Here is a 23,075-nt window from a genome sequence, read left to right on the forward strand (position 1 = left end):
ATAATCACAAATGGGAAATGGCATAGGTAGAGAGTTTAAGACTTTTATGTATGTTGTCTAAAATACATTTATTTCTCTCGCCGTCTGTGTCTTTCTTAAAAAATCCTCCCCCCAAGCCTTCAAAGAAGTCTCATTACTGCACAAAACTCAAAGTCTGTATTGATGTTTGAAAAATGTGTGACCCCCATTCTCATTTCATGCTCCTGGAGTTCCTACATGCTGCCCACCAATACATTATACTTAGGTTCTAACGTACCTCAGGATGAAGAAGATCTTACAGTTGCCTTCAGTTTGTTTTGTTTCTGAAAGATGAATTGAGCGGTAAGGGCAGTTAGCAAGTTCCTCAGCTTGAAAGCAGTGAGTTTAGAGAGTAATATTTTTAATTCAATACACGAGTCTTCATCTTTTTATTCAGTTTAATTCTCTTGTATTCCACAAGAATACCACAACAGCTGTGAAGCATGTGAAAGAATTGCTGAACTGACACTACAAAATTGCCCTAAACGGAGTTTTTACCTGCAAGTTAACTGTGAGTTCTAGTGGCTTGTTCATTCAGTCAGTCTTCCCCCCCTCCCCTTTTTTTCCCTTGCAATCTGCCTGCAGGTATAGCCTTTTCCAGCAAATCCTGGGAGAAAGCTGAATAGCCACTTTGCATAAAGTGAAAATGACTTGCATTCCGGTACTTTATCTATATTTTTTCATAATCCGATTTAGTGTGGAGTACAAGTCTGAAAACCCTTAAATCTTTCTGTAATTCTTGCACAGCCATTTGCAATGGATTTGTACAGTGCAAAGTGGAAGAGATTTGGGTTCAGAATGGTGAAAAGTTAAACCACCAATGAACAGATGAGTTGTTTTTCTTTGCAGTTTAACAGATTTTGCTATTAATATCCTCTCCTCAGCTAAAAGTACGTGATACAGACAGTCTGCAGATAAAGGAATATAAAGTCTTGTATGCACAGTGTCTATACTTACACTTGTCTATATAGAGGAAGTTACCTTTGGTAAACCATTTAATTATAAGAAAAAAGGTTTATGCATTGCATATTTAAAATCCTGTAGGCTACCTTTTTTGCTGAGCTTAAGTTTTTCTTTCATATTTAAATAATGGCAAAGAAAAACATGGAAACAGAAGTGCTATAGAGTGGGAAGAATAGGGTGTGAAAAGTTGCCCTGTGAAGTCCTATATGAAAAAGTGAATGGTGTTTGTCACATCGGAAATCACAGTTTGTCACTAAAAGTGGGAGGACTTGTTTGGGGGGTTTTTTCACCAATTTTTTTTGTTTGTTGATGGCTATTGAGGAGCAGCAAAACAAAAACTATTGATGATGTAACAGAGTGATCAGAAAACCAGGACAAACAGGAATTTGTCTTCAAGTTCTCTCTTCTTGTTGGGTATAAAGGGATTAATGAGTCAGTGCTGGTATTGGGAATGATTATATATGGCTTAGCTGGACAGGGTGTCTAATATTAGCAATAGAACAATAGCTATGTTCCGAATACAATTTGAGTTATTGAATGTTAATAATGTAAATGTGTATATAGTACTGTTTTAGCTGTGGTGGACTAAAGACACTGATTAGTGCACATGCATGCTAGTAAATAATATGTGCACACAGATTGCTAGGTGGGTTCTTAGAGATGTGAATCTGTCTGTAACACTGGGATATTTCCCTGCTTTTCTTTCTTTACTCGTCTGTGTGATGGCTAAACTGAAATATTTGCATTTCAAAAACTGTCCTCAAATATTTTTAATAAAAAATGAATTTAACTTTTATTCCATTCGACCAAATAATTTCCTTTAGATTCTAAAGTCACTTATGTTTATGTAACAAGTTGTTAATGTGAGACTGCTCCACTGATGCCTTATACCTCTGTGATAGATTAAGAAAATGCTCAAATTTGCGAAGAGATTACGGGTGTTAGAAATGGCAACACCATGAAATGTACTGCCTGTCTTGACTTGTTAAATGTGTGTTGTGGACGATTTCTGGCTATGGATGTGTATTCATTTCTGTCCTAAGGCTTGGTAACTGATACCCTAGCTAGAGAAGAGCATGGAGAAAGGAGAAAAGAAAGGACTTAAAAATGAAATTTGGTTTGTAAACCCATGTGAGAAACTGATTCTACCATTTAAATAAAAACATGCTCTCACATTGAGTTAGTATTTGTAGAGTTGTCCTCTTGGAGAGAAAGGGTCTGATCTGATTAGAGGTGTAAGTGGGCACATGGAAAACAGCAGGGAACTCTCTGATCTTTTAAGTACAGGAGAATATATGATGTTTTGTTTATCCAAATATATGACCATTTGTTATTTCTGGGACTCAAGATCCTCTTTCTTCACCCAATACATCCATTGTTGCCATTGACTGTCATTGCGTTATACATGCAATACAGTTGCAATTTCCCCTGTAGACATGTTACTGGGTCCTTTAGTTACCAGCTGAAAGCAAATATTTCTTGTGTAATTCACATGTGTCAGAACATCCCATGTCTATATACTGCTTTTGCAATCCCTCAGCCACCATGAGTGTATCCTGCAGAAGGACTGGTATATTACAAAAGGATGGGAAGAGCGGTGCTAACTTCTCCTGCTGAAGGTGGTGTCTATGCTGCTATATTTCATCTGGGGAAAGGGAGGTGCACACAGCCTGTGAGAAAATGTCTCCAGAGAAGCTGGTGTGAATTGATTATTTAAAAATAAGCAAGCACAGTGCCTGCTTTTTGTTATTTTTATTCCTGCAGTACTTGCACACGTTCAGTGTGACTAGACTGCTGCCCAAGGCTGCCCCCAAAAAGCTGCAAGAACAGGAGCCCGTTGAACTTACTCTGGTTCTCTTGCATGTCTTAATGAAGCTTTAAAATGCTTGTAGTTGTCTTTGAAATTAAATATTCCATAGCTGCAAGCTAACTGCATACTTTGTAATAATTGCTTACCCAAATAAAGGAAAAATGTGAGGAACAAAGAAGAATTAGATTGATGGCTAGAAGAAAATGATTAAATAAAAAATTCATGAAGAGAAATTAATATAATACAGCATCACATCACGGGTGTTTTCACAAAGGCTTTGCTTACAATGGGAGTTTCTCTTTCCCAGCTATTACTGTGCATTTTCTTCTTATTTGTTACAAATACTAGAAAAACTTTTTCTATGGGAATAATGGGGAAGATAGTCACAAATTTATGCAGAAACTGAGACACAGTAAAATTTAAAAGAAACAGTATGCATTTCACTGCTATTCTGAGTGGGGCTATAGTGCACCATCAATAATTAATGTTTTCACTGAAATTGCTTTTTTTTTAAACTGGGATAAACTGTGACTAAACAGAAGAAACCACAAAGACTTATGTTCAGAATTATCAGCCCAACTTGTACACTTAGAGCCCTCCTCATTCAAATTTACTGCTCTTAGTGGCCATTAGCAACAAAGAATAGAAAATTTGCTGTGAATAAATTCTATCATGCTTAGCCTTCCTCTCTGTTTTTAAGTTAAGACAAGCAAATCATTATTTGTGGACATGTATTAATGCCCAAAAGTATCTGAGACGTGTGCAGTTGTTTGTTTTAAAGAATTTATGTTTGAAGAATCAGAACACCCTCCAGTTTTGTGTCCTTGCTATGGCATGAAAAACCATTCTGGAATGATTTTAAATTACAGTGCATTTAGGAAGAAAATACAGAAGATGGTTACAGTTAACAGTAGCACTTCAGGGAAATATCTACAAGCTAGTGCAGGCATTTTAAATGATGAATATTATTGTAAAGTCTTTAGGTGACGTCTGGTAATAGATATTTATTCTAGCAAAAGCACTTTCATTGCTTACTTGTTAAAGTAATTTAACGGATGAGTGATGCTATTAATGGATCACATGTAGAATCCAGCCTTTTTGTGTTCAAAACATTCCTTTAGGGTTTACATTTCTAAACAAGTTCAGAGGCAATTTGAAGAGATCTAACCTGTCTACAAGCTATGGGAATCGTCATTCATAAGCTTTTCTTCTTCTTCATAGCATTTCCTCTGCATTTAAAAGACAAAAAGAAATCATTGTATACATTTGTGTGACTTTAGGTTGGCCGAGTGACATATACCTTGTTTTGTGAAGGTTGTTAGAAGCCAGAGACTGAATAGATAGATATATGATTGAGCATGCAGACAAAGGGAGATAAACAGAGAGCTTAAACAGTTGCAAGTTTTCTGAACCAGCATACAATTTTAATATTCCCTTCAGTAACTTTCTTGAGAGAATTTCATTAGTAATATCTGTAGCATAGTTGATGCAAAAAGTTTAAGCAAAAAAAGCAAAAACTTCATTGGAAAACCAGCCTTTCTTCCCACCTCAGCACTTTGTGGGGAGTTGAAGACAGACATCTCAAGCATATGATCAGGTATTAAAAATAACCTTTTAAGTTGGTATTTTAATACCAGTTACTAAGATAAAATCACACCGGTCTGGACAGTTGCAGAAGTTCATTGATAAGCATTCCTGATTTGCCTCAGCTAGTATTGAATTTATTTTCTGAGCACATGGCTCTGTGTTGCTGAAACCCAGGTATTGCCTATACAGAGAGAAAGTTGGTGAAATAATGTGTTTTAAGTGTATCTTTGATTCCTTGAGGATCATTGCACAGTCGCATATTTTAGTCAAGAACCAACCAAAATGTAGTTGTTGACTCCAAGAAAGCGGTTTCCAAGTAAATGTTTGTGATACTTCCAACTTTTAATAGCTGCATTGTATCATCCAAAAGATGTGCGAAAGAATGACTAGATGACCTTTCAGATGGAGAACAAGCTGTTCACAATGTCTTTTCATTTACTGCAACAGAATATTCTTTTCATACAGAGATAAGCATTCTACCATTTTTAACTATGTTAGGGAAATATAAAGAATTTAATTGTTTTGTTTCTGAAAGCAAGGGGTTTTGCATATTCAAATCAGAATCACAGAATGTCGTGTGTTGGAAGGGACCCACAAGGATCATCAAGTCCAACTGCATTGCTCTAGCTAGATCTTTTTTAGGTTTTTTTGTTTTTTTTTTTAAAGACAGTGGAGGCATTTTTAATCCTGTGCTCAGAGGGTGGGATGTCATTAGCTATCCATCCATGTGATAGCCACATGATATCTGGCTTTGTATGACATATGGATGAATTCTTATTGCCGACCTGCGTTGCAGCTATGGGGTCAATAATATACTGACAAGGAGGTCCCAGGCAACTGTAGCTGAAATTGGTCTAAATTGTTGTGAAATTGCAGCCTTGGTGTCAATAGCTGCTGGGATGCTCTCTGCTTTGCACACACACACACACACACACACACAAGCGCTAGTTTGGACTGGAATGGATCATTAATACAGTAAGGAAGTCAGCCTGATCTTTTTTGTGAGAGGTGTGGTTCTTCCCTTGATCTTTACAGTGGTAAATCCATCACTTAAATCACACCTGTATGATTGGTACTACCTAGTAACAGCTAATTATACTGGTAAAATATTTTTTGTTCTGCAGTTTAACCAGAATTACTTATATTCTTGTTCAGCCTCTGTCCATATTCCTGTTCTCATCTGTTAAAGCAGGTGGTGCAAACCTGTTTTCTTGTTAAAGGAAACACAGTATACTGGCTGGAATGCAGAGACATATGGTGAATGGGTACTTCTCAGAACTTCAGGAAAATCTTACTATTTTGGGAAGAAAAAACAAAAAACCCAAACCAGACATGTTTATTTTTAAGGTTAAAAGAAGCCCAATACAATTCTCCTGTCTGTTTGCAGAAAACTAAAGTTTTTGTTGTTTTTGAACCAAATACAAATTCCTGGATCACACATTATATATGAGTAATTTCCTAAAATTTGGAAGCAAGTTTGTTTAAGAACTATAGATTAATTTCAGTTGTAAGAGAGATGCCTTTGCAGATGGTCAAACCCCTGCTCAAAGCAGGTGTAGTAAGACTAGGATGCTCAAGGCTTTTCCCAGACAAGCCCTGAATATTCTTAATATTGGACATTCTGTCTAGGAAGCCTATCCCAGTGGTTGACCCTCCTCATAGAGATAAAAACAGAACAAAACAAAAGAAGTCTCTTGTATCTAGACAAACTTTTCCTTGTGGCAAATTCTGATGATTGCCCTTGTCATTTTGCTGTATGCCTCCAGGAAAAGTCTGGCTTGGTTTTATCTCTATTCTGCAGTTGGGTTGTTAAAGATCACCACAAGATTACCCTTGAGCCCGGTCATTCTAGAGCAAACTCAGTCCTTTCAGCCTCCCTGCTGTGTAAAGGTTTGAAAAAATCCTTAAAACTAGTGTTATGGGAATGAGGAATGAGAAAGTTTTGTTGAGATCTGAACTGGCAGAGCCGTTTGTCTAAACAACCTGAGGTGCTACAACTGAAGTGGGTAGAGATGGTCTGTCGGCAAGTACCTTCAGCCCAGGTGGAGGAATGTCAGAAGCAGAAAAAAACCTTCAATGATCTAGTTCAATAAACCTTAGAGAAAACTTCTCCGCACTTAATGTCCACAAGACTAACCAGCTAAAGATTTGAATCAATGTCATGGTTCTCAGCTGCTTCATGCGTGCATGTAGATGTTACTCACAGTACACGACAATCAGAGTTTTCTCTCTACTGTTACTGAATTTTTTCTTCTCAATTTCCAGAACAATTTAGCTGGTGCAAAGCTAACCAAGATGGTGGTATTCATGACAAGGTCTTTCTTACTGATCCTGAACTGTGGCTTATTTTGTGCAAATTCATGCTTGTTGGCTTTGAGAGCTGAGGATGTGCTTGTTAAATAAAGGATCTGCAGTGGTGACACTGTTTGAAACTTCAAGTTTAATGTGTTCGGCATCTTTTGGGGAGGGAGAGGGCCCAGTTCCAGCCATGCATGTTAAAAGGAGTAAATACTTTCTTCCTCCTCTCAGTAATATATTTTACCTTGTGGTTTTTCTTTTTTTTTTTTGTCTTCCTCTGCAGAAACTCTACTGGATGACTTCCTTCTCACATACACAGTCTTCATGACGACTGACGACTTGTGCCAGGCACTTCTGAGACAATATCCTTTTATTAAGTGTTGTATTAGCAAGGGTCACACAGTTACATCTAGGCTTATATATTGTCAAGCCTTATATCAAAAATAGTAAATTGTTTGCCTGGGGTAATTAGTTTTGCTCTTTGCATATTGATGTTATTGAAATGCAACTCTGCATGATTGTTTTGATGTTGCATGTAAAGATGGTGAGAAAAGATAACAATTGTCTTATATTTATTATGTCATGCTTAGAAGGTGGTCAGCATTGGGGTTTTGTCATCACACCCCAAGAAATACACGAATAAGTAGGAGAAACTCCAGAAGAGAACAATGGGAATTATCAGGAGTCTAGAAAAAAAGACCTACAAAGAAGAATTGAAAGAATTGGGATTGTTTTACTGAAAAAAACCCCAAACCATAAATGAGGCAGTCTTCAGCTGCCTAAAGAGGAGGGGAAGAATCAGTTGCCATCATATCAATGGCAGATAGGACAAGAGGCATTGTGATTAAATTCCTGTGCAACAGTTTCATGTTAGATACTAAGAAATATTTTCTTTTTTACGTTAGGAAAATAAACACTGGAGTGGAAAACATAAGGCAGGAATCTTTGATATTGGATATTGGATATTAAGAGAAAACTAGAAAATATATTCCAAGGATAGCTTAGAGTACACATGACCCTCTTTTAAGGTGGACTAGTTAGGGTGAACTTGAACAAACTGGTTTAGCTATCTTTCAAGGTCTCTTCAGTACTGTTTTCATAAGGTTTTATGATATGTGGACTTCCATTTAAATTTGCACCTTCCCAAAGTTCAGGTTATATTGTTTGCTTAACTCAAATAGGTTGTGGAAGAAAAGATTCAAATTAGAAACATTAAATCCAAATTAGAGTGTGAGTTTCCCTAACTGTCATGTGCCTGTATATAGAGAGATATATACACTCAGCTATTAAAACATTTAGAATCTGTAACTGAGGAATCAATAAATGGAAAGTTCCTGCTTGTAGGCTGAATGTACAAAGCTAAAGATGCCTCTGAATGACTAAGCCTATATCCAAAACATACAGACTTGTGCATTCGTAAGAATGCTTGCAAGATGTATTGAAACATATGCCTAACTCATAGCAGCCATGCAATCTTATCTCTGCTGGTTTGTTTGAAGACCTATATATTTAACTTTATAACTGCTACAAAATAACATTTAAAATCAGATTAAAACCTATCTAGACCTATATATTAATCCTTGGAATACCAATATCTCTGCAATACATTTCAGAATATGTGAAGAGAAAAAAAATTAAGACTGTTTTGCAGTCTTTGCTTCCTTTATTATCTGATATATTATGTATCTCACGCTGAGCTGAAATATTTTTTTCTTTTATTTCCAACCATAATCCATGGAATATTGTTGGGGTGAACTTGTTCTCGTTTTTACTTTCATAGTAGTGAAAACATCTTTTCACCTAATCAAAGACAGAGTAGTGAAAGGAGAGGAACAATGTACAGATCGGGTATCTTCTCTCATTTAGTGTTTCTGCTTTGTGAATAGAGAACAAAGGTGGAAATAGATTTTTTTTGCTTTCTTTTTTTTATTTCAATAGTGTTATTTCAACAGATAGTGTAATTTGTGTAGGGAAAAAGAAGCTGACTTACCTTGCCTGGTTTTCTGTTGTTGATAATGATGCATTGTCCTCCCTCCCACAGACATTTGCCTTGGCATCAGTGTGCAGGACAAAGGTTTGTTCCCAGTTCTGCAGAAGAGATATGACCCAACATTGAATAATTGTTTTTTGAATTGCTTTTACTTTTATAGACTTGCCTCTCTAATCTGTAAAGGTTAAAAAAAATGCTGTTGGTACAGGAGAAGGATTGACATTTCCATTACTGAGCATTTAATTCTAAAAAGCGGATGCAGCTCCTAAAACTCTAGATGGGATAAAGATTTAAATTGAGCAGTGTAGTGAAGAAAATCTTTCATTAGCAAATGAAAAAGTTGCGAAGTCTTTCCCATCACTTAATTTTTAAGTTTCAGTAAGACCTCAGTATTAGTTCCTTAACACACCGTACCTATTGTGCTAAGAACTACCAAGGGAAAGAAGACGACTCTGATGTGTCCTGTAGGAAACGAAAAGTCTTGCATTTGGTGTCTCAGTGGACTTCTCTCTACAAAGACTGGTTACATGAAGATGAGCATTTAAAACAATTTTTAAAGGTATTGAAACAATTTCTGGTGCATTTCAGCACTGTTGAATTATCATACTGTGTATAAAAAAAACCAGCAGAAAAATCTATAAAGCATAATTTTTCATACTTGGACTTTCTCCAAAAAAATCTATAATATAAAATGATTTACATGTCTTCCTTGAATGCCTTAGAGAGTCAGTTTGAACAGAAAGTCTGTAATGCCAATAGATTCAATGTCAAAAACATTACTTTTGGATATGAGACTTATAGAAATCCATACTCTTTAGAAAATGGGAAAATTTAGGTAAGAAGAGTACCTTACTTATTAGCAAGGGTCTTCTGGTCTTTCTGAATGAGTCCCAAAAGCTTTTATAATTCCCCTTGTATATTTGCAAATAGCTGTGTCATCGCTGACCCAAGATCCACCCGGCTGTTGATTTCTTTAAATTATTTTTTTTTAACCTTGCTGATTGAAGGATGCAAATACTTAGCATAATCTTTCACCTTTCTTGATGAGGCTCTGTCTGTAACTGGAGATCTTCTCAAGGGCCTTTTGGATGTCTTCAGTCCTCTGCTCAAGACAAAGGGATAAAATATTGAATTTAAAGAAGGTGTAGAGCTTTCTTGTTTATTTGCTTTGGTTTTGCTATAGGATGCACTGCATATGGAACCAGAGACCTTAGAATTTTTGCTGTTCGCTATTACACGTGTAGTGCTGTACTAGAGAGGGGGCATCATTCCAGCAGTCAATTAAGTTACACTGCATTGCGCCGATCTTGATGCCAAGCATGTCTTTCTAGCGATGGAGGTGTGTGACTGTGTATTGTCACACAATTTCTCTGCTTGATGCTTCTGTGCAGTGTTAAAGAGCAGTAATATTAATGATGGTTGAACTTACTCATGCAGAACCAATATATAGTATTGTAGATCAGAATAATTCATTTTGAAATTTATGAACGCAGGAGTGTGAGTTAATTAAAGCAAACCTGGTGAATTAGCTCGTACATATGTTCCTTGTTTTCTTGTAGGGGCAAAAGAAGGATCTATGTGCAGATTCTGAAAAAAAAAAGTATAGAGAAAGTATTTCTTACAATTTCAACCTGGAGAACTGGTTCAGTTTATTTTATTATTAGTTATTTATTATTTACCTCTTATATGAGGTAGTGTCTTTTACTTGTAACTGAGGTTCCCAATTGATGATAGTCAGACAATGTTTTCCCTCCCAAATAAGAAGAACAGTTATTTATCTATTGCTTTACATCTAGGAGTATCTTGTTACTTGTTTTTGAGAGATGTCAATAAACTCCAAAGTCAAGCTGAATATTGACCAGTCCAGAAATTTAAACAAGAACGTTCTCTCCTTATGGGTCTTGCATAGATACAATGATGGAATTTGTTTTGGTAGGCTAGTGCTTGAGTTGATTTAGACCACTGATATGATGTCTCAGATTTATGTTTGAGTTTCCTATGTTCCCACATACTGTCTTATTTTATAGACGATATACAGGAACGTGTTAGATGATGTGTATGAATATCCTATTCTTGAGAAGGATCTGAAAGAGTTCCAGAAGATACTTGGGATGCATCGTCGTCAGTAAGTATCGATTATGTTTGTGATCAAGTCTCCTTTTATTTAGAGTTTAATTTACTTTTGCTGTCATTTTGCTGTAATTCAGTAAGCTTAAAAGGATGAGTGATACAAGTTCTATATTCATTTTTGCAAATAATCTCTTCTTTAAACTGAAGCTATTCAGTCTTTTCTGATGTTTGTTGGATGGTGTGTGTGTTTTAACAGTCACTCCCATCAGTTTTGGTTGAGATAACTTGCAGGTAGCTTGATGGTTTGTGGAAAAGCTGACAAAATTTCCCTCAGAAGCTGCAGGCTGTGACTTCAGAAAGTACGTTCAGTCTTGTTCTTTCTCTGCAGTCTGCAATACTGAGAAGCAAATCTCTTTTGCAATAGGGTTATTATTTTATTAATAATCATGGTATAGGTAAAAGGCATTTCCGTGGCATGTTTTTCCAACAAATTGAATTTATTTCCATGATATGGCCACTGGGAAAGTGGAAAGAGCTCTGTCCCCAAGGGTGACCCTGGCTGCATACTTCATGTGTCTGAGCTGTCCCCATGTTCTCTGGCAGCTTACACGCTGGCAGTATTGCTTTTTGCTACATGGATTGTGCAAGTGACAGAAAAGACGCCCTTAGCATTCCCTGAAGGAGCTCAGCAGCCATTCTGTGGTGACCATTTAATGTTGAAAAGTTTCCAATGCTGTAAACTTCTTAATAGGTAAAAGTTCCTTTTTCTAATCTTTGGAATGAAAGGGTAACTTGGATTTTCCTTTTTGTTTCAGCACTGTAGATGAATATTCACCTCATCGAAAGGTAGTGCAAACCTGATTGTTGCTTGTTGCTTAATAAGTTATCATCTCACTTCTGCCCACTTTACTCTCTTTTCTTGACTCCCCAGTTGAAAGTGACTGGTGGCCAAAAACATGACAGAATACATCAGTGAGGTTAGACCTGCAGTATTGCTTAAGGAATTTTATTTGTTTTGCTGCCAGTGCAGCCTGGATATCAGCTGCGTGACCCAGCCTGCAGTGGCTGTGACAGTGTTAGCATCTTAATAAGACACTCTGAGATGTCAGATTTCAGGAGAGACTTGGAAGAAAGTCCCTACCAGGCTGGAGAGATGTAGCAACTTGGGAAAACCAGGCTGAGCACAGGCATTGATAATCCATGTCAAGTTAGACAGAGGAGCAGGGTGATTTGTTGCAACAGGGACAGAGAAAGAAAGAAAGAGGAGTACATTAGTCTGTCTGTTTAACCCAAGAGTGAAGCTGCAGCCAGAGAAAGTTGGCGTACAAACTGCACAGAGGTGAATTGCTGTGCTTGTCAAATTTCCTGAGCTGAAGCTGAAGTGTGTAATAAGCTTACAATGTTACTGTGGAAATGTGGAAGGCAGAGCATGAGATTGTAGGGAAACTGCTAAATAGGCTGATTGGTGCATAGTAAACGTATATAAGTGCTTAGGAAAAGGGCTCTGAATGTTGCTACTGAGAACCTTGAATCACGCAGGCTGCTTAGCTGGTACATGTCCTCCTTTCTCCAAAATCCTCACCTTCACCGTTATTTAGTAAGGCAAATCCCACTTTACTGCTCTGAGAGAGGGTGGGTGGATTTCCTATACAGAAATGTTTTTGGCCAGGCATATGGGCTGAATGCTGTGTTCTGTGAATTGCTGCTTTGTAGTTCAAATTGTGAAAGGAGTAGAGGTGCAGAGAGTGACTGTTGTCTCTTTTTAATTTTTTTTTTTACTCTCCTACTCCCTCACAGAATAAAACCTTTTTCCACCAGTTCAGTCTAAAGGAGAACTGGCTGCAGCACAGAGGAACCCTGAATGAAACAGAAGAAAGTAAGTATAATTGAAAGAGTACAGGGAAAACTCTGAAACTGCAAAATTGTTTCTCAAGGGCTGTCCATAATGTAATCTTTTTTAACTGACTAGTTTATGTGATTCTTTTCTGGCCCTAAGGTTCTATTCAGAAAAAGGATTTGACTGTGTAAGGTTACCTTCCTGCCGCCTACTTTGCAGGGGTTTAACAGTGATGTGATATCTCAAGGGCTTTTTGCCCCCCTCCAGTTCCTCCAAAATGTAGCAGAGCTATGTGCCCCCCAGGAATGCTGGCAGCTCATCCACCAGGGATTATTCCTGCTCTATTTCATGTTCTTGGTCTCTTGACCTAGATCTTGGTTGTGAAAGGTGAATGAATAAGCCTGTCACATGAAATGGGCCAGGATCTGCTAACTCTGGGAACCTGCCTTAGTTCCTCCTCCCCTTGAAAACATCTCTATGTAGAGTACAAGGTGCCACTTCACTTTAACGTCAGCCTGTTCAAAATGTAATTTGCCTTCATTGCTACTAATGCAATAGTCACCCTCCCATAATGCCTGTATGAGGAAGGAAGCAGAGAGGAGGAGAACACCATGTACAGGGGCAGAGAACAGGCAGTGGGACCTCCTACCTGGAAGGCTCACGCTTGCAATATATCTACTTTTCTCACTGGGAACAAAACTCAAGAAGTTCACTTGGAGTCAGGATATTTTTAGTGCTCATTTGTGACAGAAGAAAAACTGAGCTCCTTCAATGCCAAGTATTTCAGCACAGTACAAGCTGCTGATAGATTTCCTCTTTCTGCACTTGAAATATAGGTTTATTTGAGGTTTATGTTATCAATGCTGCTTCTAAAAATGTTATTTCCGGATGAGAACCCCCACACTCATCCTTCTTGAAAAATCTGGCACAGCTCATTAGATGAGTAGGAAGGGAAGTGTACTGGCACCAGAGAGAGGACAAACTGCATGGCTGTGGGGACAGGAAGAGCAGGACCCAGCAAGACCAGCCCCGACTGGGTTAAACTGCTTTCATCTCTCTCATTGAGAGCATGGCTTGCAGAAGATGTTGGGATTGGGGGAATGAATTGGCAAACGTGGGGTTAGGGAGAATATATACAGATGCTGGGGGTGGATGTCTAAGTCAGAGCGATGGAGTGCTGCTGACTGATGGTGCTTGTGGAAGATGGGTTTGTCCATCCCATGCCACTTGACGGAGGCATTTTATCTCCTAACGTTACTAGGGCGACCTGCAGCCTACAGCTGCTTCCTCCCTCTGGTATTCCCTCTTACATCTTACAGGAGAGCAGCACAAGCTCCTGGAAAAGAGGACATGGTCAGTGACATTAGATAGTGCAGACAGGACATTTGAAAGGTGTGTGGGGGAACAGGCTTTAGGAGAATCAGTATGATGTCTGTGCTTCAGGACCTGACCTGAATGTTTGTTTAGTTCAATGTTAAACAAAGGATATGTCAGTAGCCGAGTTTTAAATTAACATATTGCTGTCATCTTCCCCTTCCAAATGACATAGAGGAGATTTCAAACAAAACAAGTTGTGCTGCATGCTGCATATGGAGGCCAAATATTCTGTCAGATTTTTTTAAATTTATTTTTCTGCCTGGTAGTTTAGAATGAAATTTGATGTCTCTATCTTTTCATGAGTTATATCCATTTTGAACAGAGATTTTGCCATAGGATCAGAATCTGATTTACTGTCTGTCAGCAGAGACAGGTTAAGAAAAAATTATAAAATCAAATGACTTTTCTTCCCCAAGGTTAAATGTTAAGTTCCTCCTTCCTTCTCATCTTCATTTTTTTCTTTACTACAACACAAAAAAAAAGTTGTTCAGGAGGATAGAATTCTTAACCACTTCTGGCATGGTCTCAGTTAATGGAACTGCCCTGAAGTCATGAAGTCATGTAGAGCTCTTGCTATATACACTGTCAACAAAAATAATTCTAAAAGTGCAGTATTTCTGGAGAAGAAATGTGTTGTCTCATACTGATATGGTAACAGCCTGTCTACAATAAGTACTGAAGTAGATAAAAATCATATAATCATAGTATAGTTGGGGTTGGAAGGGACCTGAAAGATGGTCTAGTTCCAACCCCCCTGCCATGGAAATGGAAAGTTTAATTGGGCACCGAAATGAGAGTTGTGGCAATTCTTATTAACAGATGTTGTAATTTTTTTAAATGTTTATGCAAGTCTGCAGCTCTGTTTCTTCCCTTTTAAGTATGGCAGCTGTATTTCAAACAACTGGCAACAGCAAACTCAGCAAAAGATGTAAACTTAAAATTCTGGCAAGCAGAGGGAGTGCACATCCCTCTGTGTAGCAGAAACAAAGCACTACCTGAGCTGACCACAGCATTACTGCTGGGAATCTTCCTGTCAGAGCCGAACCAACTCGTGGACTTCGGTGGAAATTATAAGCCTATGGAATTTCTCCAAAACAGTCCCTTTTATGTGTGCTGCGAGTGATTCAGGCAAAGAGTTGTCAGAAGTAATTGCATTACTGTTTGGGCAGACTCTGGTGGTGCTAAAATACCCTGGCAATGCAAGTAGTTCAGATGTCTAGACAGATATGCTCGTGGGAGTGGTTGAAGAGCGCTGTTCCAGGTGGAAGTGGAGATCCGAAATAATTTCTGCAGTGAGTGTGAAATATATTGAAAGGGTGGTGATTTATTTGAACCTAAAAGGAAAAGAGAAAAGATGACGACAGCTGAATTTGCAAAGAAGATAGGCAGTAGAGAAGGTTGCCCGTGACAAGTCCTCACCATAGGAAGTCTTAAATAGGTATTGCTGAAATGCAGCTGTGGGGTGTCTGTTTCCATTTGCTGTCCCACATTTCCCAGGAAGAGGAAGTGGGAGGGGGGGAAATGGTGATATTTATGCTTAGTTAAATGTCTCTGTAGGTCAAGGTGCAGCAGCTGCCCTTCCTGCAGCCGCAGTAGCCAGGCAACTGAGGCATTGCCTTGCTCATGTCTGCAAGATGCTCCCCTGCTCTGTTCAGGTGTCTTTGCCTACTGCTGAGCATGTCTTTCTTCCTTTGTGCAGTTTTCTGCCGTGTGTATATAACAGAGCACTCCTATGTCAGTGTGAAAGCTCAAGTATCCACTTCAGCTCAGGAGATACTGAAGATTGTAGCGGAAAAGATCCAGTATCCAGAGGAGGAGTTGGCGCTGGTGACAGTCACGTTCTCTGGTGGTAAATGTCTTCTCTTCATTTGATTGCTTACCTTGTAGTGAGGTAAGGGAGGGCTGACATTTCTGGTGCAAGGATACAGCTATTCCTGTGCGGGCCCACAGCTGGATGACCACAGGAACAATGAGGAGCTGATTCCCAGAGTCTTGTTTCCATGGCAACAGCTCATTCTTGGGTACCATTGGATATGGCATCTCCTTTCTATGAAGGGAGTGCAAAGGACTCTTCATCTCCAGCAGTAGTGCAAGATTTTATTTTTTCTGCACAGATAGAAATCTGAGACTTTTGCATTTAAATTAATTTGGAAGCTGATAAGGCCTGGTTTGCTTTAAAAATATAAAAAAGGATAAAAAATACTGTATGTGTGGCTGTTTCTGTGTTTACGCATGGGTAATGAATATTCTCCAGCAGAAAGGAGGGAGAAAAGTATTTGCACAGTTGAGATACTGAGAGCAATCTAAGCAGTATTTTGTAAGCAGTTTTGCTTGTTTGTAAGCAGCTTTTGCTTATTATTTTGGTGTTTCTCATTTAACAGAAAGGCTTATTGTCTTTTTTAAGGAAGACCAGACTGGTCGTGGGCTGGTACTAGTGACAGCCAAACCAGCAAGATTTTTCATGATGTCTGTCAGGTCTCAAGGTCTTAGGTCAGATTGTTTTGCTCATTGTGGTGCCTTTTGGCTCTTAGGGAATATAAAGGAAGTGATTTAACTAAATGCGTATAGATGTCAAGCTGGATCTACAAAGAAGGGCAAAGACTTTAGAATATCTTTGCCGTATTTTTTGATAATGTTAGTTGGTGTTGATCCTCTGGGACAAAGGACGCATCCTTAAGGATATGGTACTCATTACAACTTCTTTGTCTGTCTAGTTAAATGAAATATACACAGATATTGGCTGTTCTGTTTATTTATTTGATCCAGAAGTGGAAGGTCACATTTTTGTCCCCCATGCTGAGCTCAATTAAACAAAATGTTTTTTTGCCAAGCGCTGATATGGGTGGCAGGCAGATGTGCCCTGCACCAGTTATCGAGAGCCTGGGCACGGATCAGCCACATGGGAGCAATTGCATGGAGGCTTCCTGGCCAGCCAAGTTGCATCTTTTGCAGGCATACTCCTTTTACACTCGTGTGTCTGCAAACTTGCCTCCATTGCATTTTAGAGCACTGCAAAATAACTGTGCTGCTATTGTTTCTCAGGTCTTGTGCTCCTGTTCAAGAGCAGGGCAAATTTTATTCTGATAGCAGTAAATCTGGTACTAACTGCCTACTTTGCTAAAGAAAACCAACAACTCATCAATAATGAAACATATTATTATCTCTAGACCGCATTGATTCCCAGAAAGCCATAGAATAAAAGTGGTTGCCACTTGGATGTTCAATAAGAAACAATAATTAAAATGTGGGTACAATAGGACTGTCATTTGTACATGGCCTCTGAAACCCCCAAAATGTTATTTAGTCACGTTGCCTGAATTAATTGGATGTACCATCATTTCAGTATCCTTGTTATGTATTATCACTCGGATGCCTGCCATGCTTTCTTTTTCCTTTTTTTTTTTTTTTTTTTTTTTTTTTTTTTTGCTATTTACGTGACTCAGAACTGTCATCAGCCCTTCACTTGGAATGCAGCATATGAGCATTGGAGAACATGTTTTTATTGTACGAACATGTTTTTATTGTACTCCATAAATGAACAAGCAAGGTCTTTTTAGATAAAATTACTTTGAAATAACATACTGGTAGTTGAACATAAATATGCCTGGTGTCGGTGTGAACCTGGATAAGGGAGGCAAATTAGTTGTTCGGAATGATGTTTGCCTCTCAGACTCCTGGTCTTTCTTCTCCCTCAGGGGCCATGAAAAGTCCAACGTAGATGTCAGTATGCTTGTAGCACTTTTGAGTCTCCGTTAATATAGTGATTGTAGTGAGATCTCCAGAAGATTACCTGGCCCCTACAGGAAGAGACAGTTTTCTCAGGGCTGTTTTTGAGCTGTGTTCTGGGTTTTGGTTTATTTTTTCCACACCTCTCTCTGGTGCATCCACGAGCTGAACCAGTTTTCTGGACTGAAGGGGAAAAAACCAAAAACCTTTCTCTTTGCTATGAGTTCGGTGTGTCCTATACTTTTACTCAAATATTTCAAAATGCATTACTGTAGATGTAGAGGAATTTCTGTAAATACCATACTGTCAAGGACTCCTCAGCTCTGCTCCATGGAGTGAATTTCATGGTGTTGGGATCCTCTAAACTTCTTTTCCTGTTGAGTGGCCATGGCTACTGATGACATCTCCACCCCGTGCTGTTGTCCGTCAGTGACATGCAGCAGCTGGGTCAGCGGAGGTTAAGACATTTTGCTCTAACAGAAGTCATTGCATTTACAGTAGGTACACTGGATTGATATGAAATGTTCTGTAATGCATAGGGGGTTAGAGTAGGTGATTCAAAGGGTTTTTTTCTGTTCTATGCCGTGTGCAGTCCAAGTTGAAAGTAGATGCTGAAAGTTTTTGTGTTTCAGTGCAGCATCAGAGACATCTTGCCTTTAGTGTACCTAAATAGTGTAGAGATGATGATTGTATGATAGGCATGTACATGGGTTTGATGCTTAGTTAAACACTCAACTTATGTGGCTTTACAAATGTATTTGCACTGGTTTTCTCATATTTATTTGCAGCTTTTATTTCTTTTCTGAAGCTTCTATGTTTTATTTTCTGTTTTTACAGAAAAACATGAACTACAACCAAATGACTTAGCTATCTCGAAATCTTTTGAGTCATCCAGTCGTATGTTTGTCTACCGAAAAGATCTGAGTGATTCTTTGGTAAGGATCTGTATTGTATACTTCCTATTTTTCATTTGTATAATGCCGGGTCAAGAACTTAATGTTCCTCTCAGAGGGCTTTTTTCAATACAGAATTTATTTTTTGCTTCCTTAGTAAAGCTTACTGAACTGCTCTATACCTGGGGAAAAAAAATCTTGCATTAATAGCAGTTATTTGACTGAACAGTAATGAAATTTGTTCATCAATTTGAAATAGACCAAAGCTTCTGTACAGCTTAAATCTTTCAATCTACATCAGTCTGAAAAAGCTGACTTGTGTGTGTACAGGACTGGATAGGATGAGGATTATTCAGGGCACATGTGACTCTTTCTTTCTTTCTTTCCCCTCCAGCCTTTCTGTAACATTTAATGTGACCGGTACATAATCATACAGTGTGATGGACAAACTCTGTGGAGTTACTGCTTGTAGAAATAGAGGTCATGTAATTTCTACTGGGATTACTGGGCATCAGTGTGACCCTGGTGCTGTGGCAGCCACATAGTCTGTGGCTGGCATATATTGCTGGTGGTATCTTCTCTTCTTGTCTGTTTGTGTCTCCATCCTCTTGCTGGTGCTGAGGAGGGAAGCAGGTCGAAGGGCAGCAACTGTCTTATTCCCTCTGTTCTCAGAAACCAGGATTGCAAACATTTTCCCCCATGATTTCCCAAAACTCTAGTGAGGCAGGAACAATCAGGCACTCAAAGAATTACTCTTCCAATAGCTTTCTGCTAATTATGCAGATGTTTTGAGGAGAGCGCAGGGATGATATTGCAACCAACTTCTATGTGTTGTCAGTACCAGTAGGATCTGCGCATTCATCCTAGGGATGAGAAATGTCTATTTACATTTCACTGGATCAATGTGCCCCAAAGAGCTGACATGCCATTATCATTGTAATCTGTCATCTCAGCTATCTCCGGTGTTCTAGCCACCTCTAAAAATGCGAATATTAAAGGAAGGTTTCCAGTGCAGACAGGTGACAGCTAATCTAGTTTCATTAGTTACACAATAAAAATTGCAAAACTTGCTGTAACTGTCAGAAATATAGAACCAAAGTAATGGCTTAACTGATAAGAATAATCTTTCATCTTGACATATGGCTCATGTGCCAAGTTTCAGCCTGATGAGGTAAAAAAAACCCAAAAGAAATGCAAACCTTTGAAAATCTGAGCTAATAATGGAAATGTCAAATGACCCTTAATATGAGCAGTACCACACTGTGCACTCACTCCACAGTAACATGCTAAGTAGCTTTTCTGAATCAGGACCTGCAATGCTTTACTGTTTATTAGTGATTACATTTGGAGTAAACTAATCATAAAATGGATGGATTGATGCTGTTTGTAAAGGTGGATTCGTGGGCAAGTTTTGTGTATTTATTCTAAATCTGGTGTTTGCAGAATGATTTTTTTTATCTTGCTGTAGAAATATTTCCTGGTGTCATAATTCAGATTTTATTTTCTGATAGCTTCAGGGATTTTTTTTTTCATTATGTTGTCTGCTTGGTCAGTGTTTTATACTCAAGGTTTAGAGTAAGAGAGACAGAAACCTAATCCAATAGGTAGTCATTGATCCTATTGACCCATTTCCTTTTTCAAGCTCTTTATTAAATAGGCTATAGCTCCTTGACTTTGATTAGTGGGGACAAAACCCCTCAATGCACTTAGAGAAGATTACTTACTCAGCTCTGTTTTGTACCTTGGTTCAGTAGCTGTTTCATTGCAGAACTTTTGGCATTTACTCAGGATTTTTTTTGCTCTTTGTTATTGATTTAGAACCCATTTGCTGAAAATGAGGAATTGCAGCAAAGGTCTGTGAGAATTTTGGGAATCAACACCTGGGATCTTGCTTTAGAACTAACAAACTTTGACTGGAGCCTCTTCAATGCAATTCATGAGGTAAGAAGGCCCATGTCCACTTCCAGGTGTATTACTCTCATGCAACATTGTGCCATTATGATTGGGCTGATGCTGGTGACATTTCTTCAGCATTTTGGGGGGCGTCAGTTCACCACCATGACAGTTTGATTTGGCAGCTCTCAGTAGTGTTGGCGTTGAATCAGGTCCAAGAGAGATGTTGCAATCCTTGATACAGAAAAAAAATGCCCCCTGTGTTTGGGGCATCTCCTATATTCCCTGCATGGTTTTTACTGAGATTAGAGAGTAAAAGAGGAGGATTATTCTCTAAAAACTGTCTATGTGAATATGTTATATAAGCAAATTGTCCTTTGCACGCAATAACGTTTCAGTAGATCTCAGACTCCACAAATAGGTGTCCTTGATATCACTTTAACTTCAAAAGAATTCACAGTTTCAGCAGTTTAAATGGTCACTTTACTGTTCTTGTTAGGCGTCAGGGAGACAAAAAATACTGAGCAGGCTTTATAAAATGGGGTAATGGCCCACTTCAGTGCCCATTGGGTTGATTCAGTGACTTTGATAGGTTCTGGTGTGAGCTGCTGAGTAAAATACACAGTTAACATTACAAAATGTCACTTGAAAATATAATTCAGTAAAAAGCATGATGGCTTTCCTAGAAAATGAATGGGAAATTCCCTTGCTTCTCATCAGATGCTTTCCTTGATTTTTCATTTCAGGTTCTTTTATTCATGTTAGACACTTTAAATTTAGAGCTGGTCAAGTTTTTTGCTCTGAAATCAATACCCAAGCTCTGTTCCTGAAATCTGGGCTATTTTTAGGAAGAAGATTGAATGGAAATTTTTCAGATTCTGCAATGGTCTGATATAGTGGCTTTTCCATACTGGAAGAGAAATTATGAAAGCCACAGATTGCTTATGTGCTATATCTGGCTGTAGCCAGAATTGGAACTGCAGGAAATCTCACAATAAAAGGACATCTTGCAGTATTTCCAGTTCACCTGCCTCTAGACTTTTCTAAACCAAACTTGGACCCTGAATCAGTTATCATTGGCTCATGGATAATGAAGAAATAACCATCTGTAACTAAGTCTTGTTTCAAAAACATCCTTCTAAGTAATTTATAATTAATTTACGTCTAAGTTATTGTTATATCCTTGATAATGTTGTCAATGTCTTCCAGCAAGAACTGATATACTTCACGTTCAGCAGACAAGGCAGTGCTGAAAACACCGAGAATCTCAGTCTTCTGCTTCAAAGGTGCAATGAAGTCCAGCTTTGGGTCGCCACTGAGATACTCCTCTGCAGCCAGCTCTGCAAACGTGTACAGCTAGTCAAAAAGTTCATAAAGATTGCCGCCCAGTAAGTTGTTAAAGTTGCAACAAAAATCCTTGAATTCATGTGCCTTATTTGGTGTGAAAGTAGCAGGAGGTGCAAGAGCATAGAGAGCTTAATTTGTCATTTCATATTTTAGCAGTGTAGTAAGCATACCTAGAAGAAACAGTCCATATATAACAACAGCAAACAGTGGCCAAAACTAGACATCATGGAGCGTATGTTGGTCAGATGTTCCGCAGCAGTTTAGCCGCTATATCTGCAGTGTGAACTGCAAGATCCCTGGTGGTGCAGAGATACCTCCTTTCTTAGCAGAGGTAACCCAAGGACTGTATTACAAAACTTGTTTGAGCAGCAACACAATTATTCACCAAAAACTATACAGAAACAAAAAAACCACCTCTGTTATAATCTTGAAAGTCCTACCTCTAGTGAGGAAACTGGCTGCAGTAAGCTGTTGCCCTGTTGTCCACTCTGGAATACTCTTTTATCTTTTACAGAGAAGGTGTTCTTCATTAATTAGCTTTGATGGTCTATTCTTGCGCTATTACAAAATAGTGCTGGCATTTATTCTATACCTTGGAACAAAATACAAATATATACTACACACAAGAGAATTCTTTTCTGTGTAATCACTCTTATTTTACCAACCAAGGGAATGGAGCAATTCAGATACGTGCAGCCATTCTCCTTGCCTGTCTTTCCACTTGTTGGTCTTCTGTAGTACTTGAATATGCACATTAATGGAAAATGTATAATTTGTTCCTTCATCAACTGGGTTGATGTAATTTACAGGGCACTTACACAGAAAGGACTGTTCTCTGCTGAAGCAGTGCCTTTAGTGAAAAGAATTCTTCTAATCTAATCTAATGTAACTCATAAATGTGATTTGATTTAGTTTGCAAGATATATCGTATATGGTAATATGTTCAATTTCTGCCTTATCAATGGCCAAGTTAGATCCAGTTACACCAGAAATAGTTGTTTCTGTGTGCCTTGCTTGCAGTACAATATGAATTTGCATTCCAGGAAAAGTTTCATGTCTGACCTGCCTGAATAGGGATATATTTGTCGCCAGACTAAAATGTTGCTCTGTTTGAATTAATTCCATCTCTGTTTAGTGAAAATACAGAGTTCTGGAGGCTAAATACAGTTGTCAGTAAACAGTAGACAGTCTTCCAGTACGTTGCAGAATTACCCATCATTGCACGTAGACTGGGAAATAATAGATACACAAAAATGTGAGTGTGAA

At 38.4% G+C, this 23,075-nt stretch overlaps 1 protein-coding gene across 2 annotated transcripts in view; it reads left to right on the forward strand.

Moving 5' to 3' along the window:
* RAPGEF5 (Rap guanine nucleotide exchange factor 5) overlaps positions 1–23,075 on the forward strand; it is a 164,929-nt gene that overhangs the window by 121,122 nt on the left and 20,732 nt on the right. For both annotated transcript variants that reach the window (XM_054060155.1, XM_054060156.1), the window contains 9 exons: positions 6,960–7,038; positions 9,081–9,225; positions 10,694–10,791; positions 11,552–11,582; positions 12,534–12,612; positions 15,650–15,799; positions 18,514–18,611; positions 20,388–20,510; positions 21,672–21,850. In XM_054060155.1, the coding sequence (XP_053916130.1) occupies positions 6,960–7,038; positions 9,081–9,225; positions 10,694–10,791; positions 11,552–11,582; positions 12,534–12,612; positions 15,650–15,799; positions 18,514–18,611; positions 20,388–20,510; positions 21,672–21,850 (982 nt within the window). The remainder of the gene's footprint in view (positions 1–6,959; positions 7,039–9,080; positions 9,226–10,693; positions 10,792–11,551; positions 11,583–12,533; positions 12,613–15,649; positions 15,800–18,513; positions 18,612–20,387; positions 20,511–21,671; positions 21,851–23,075) is intronic.

This window comes from Cuculus canorus, chromosome 2 (assembly GCF_017976375.1).
Source record: "Cuculus canorus isolate bCucCan1 chromosome 2, bCucCan1.pri, whole genome shotgun sequence".
NCBI lineage: Eukaryota > Metazoa > Chordata > Aves > Cuculiformes > Cuculidae > Cuculus > Cuculus canorus.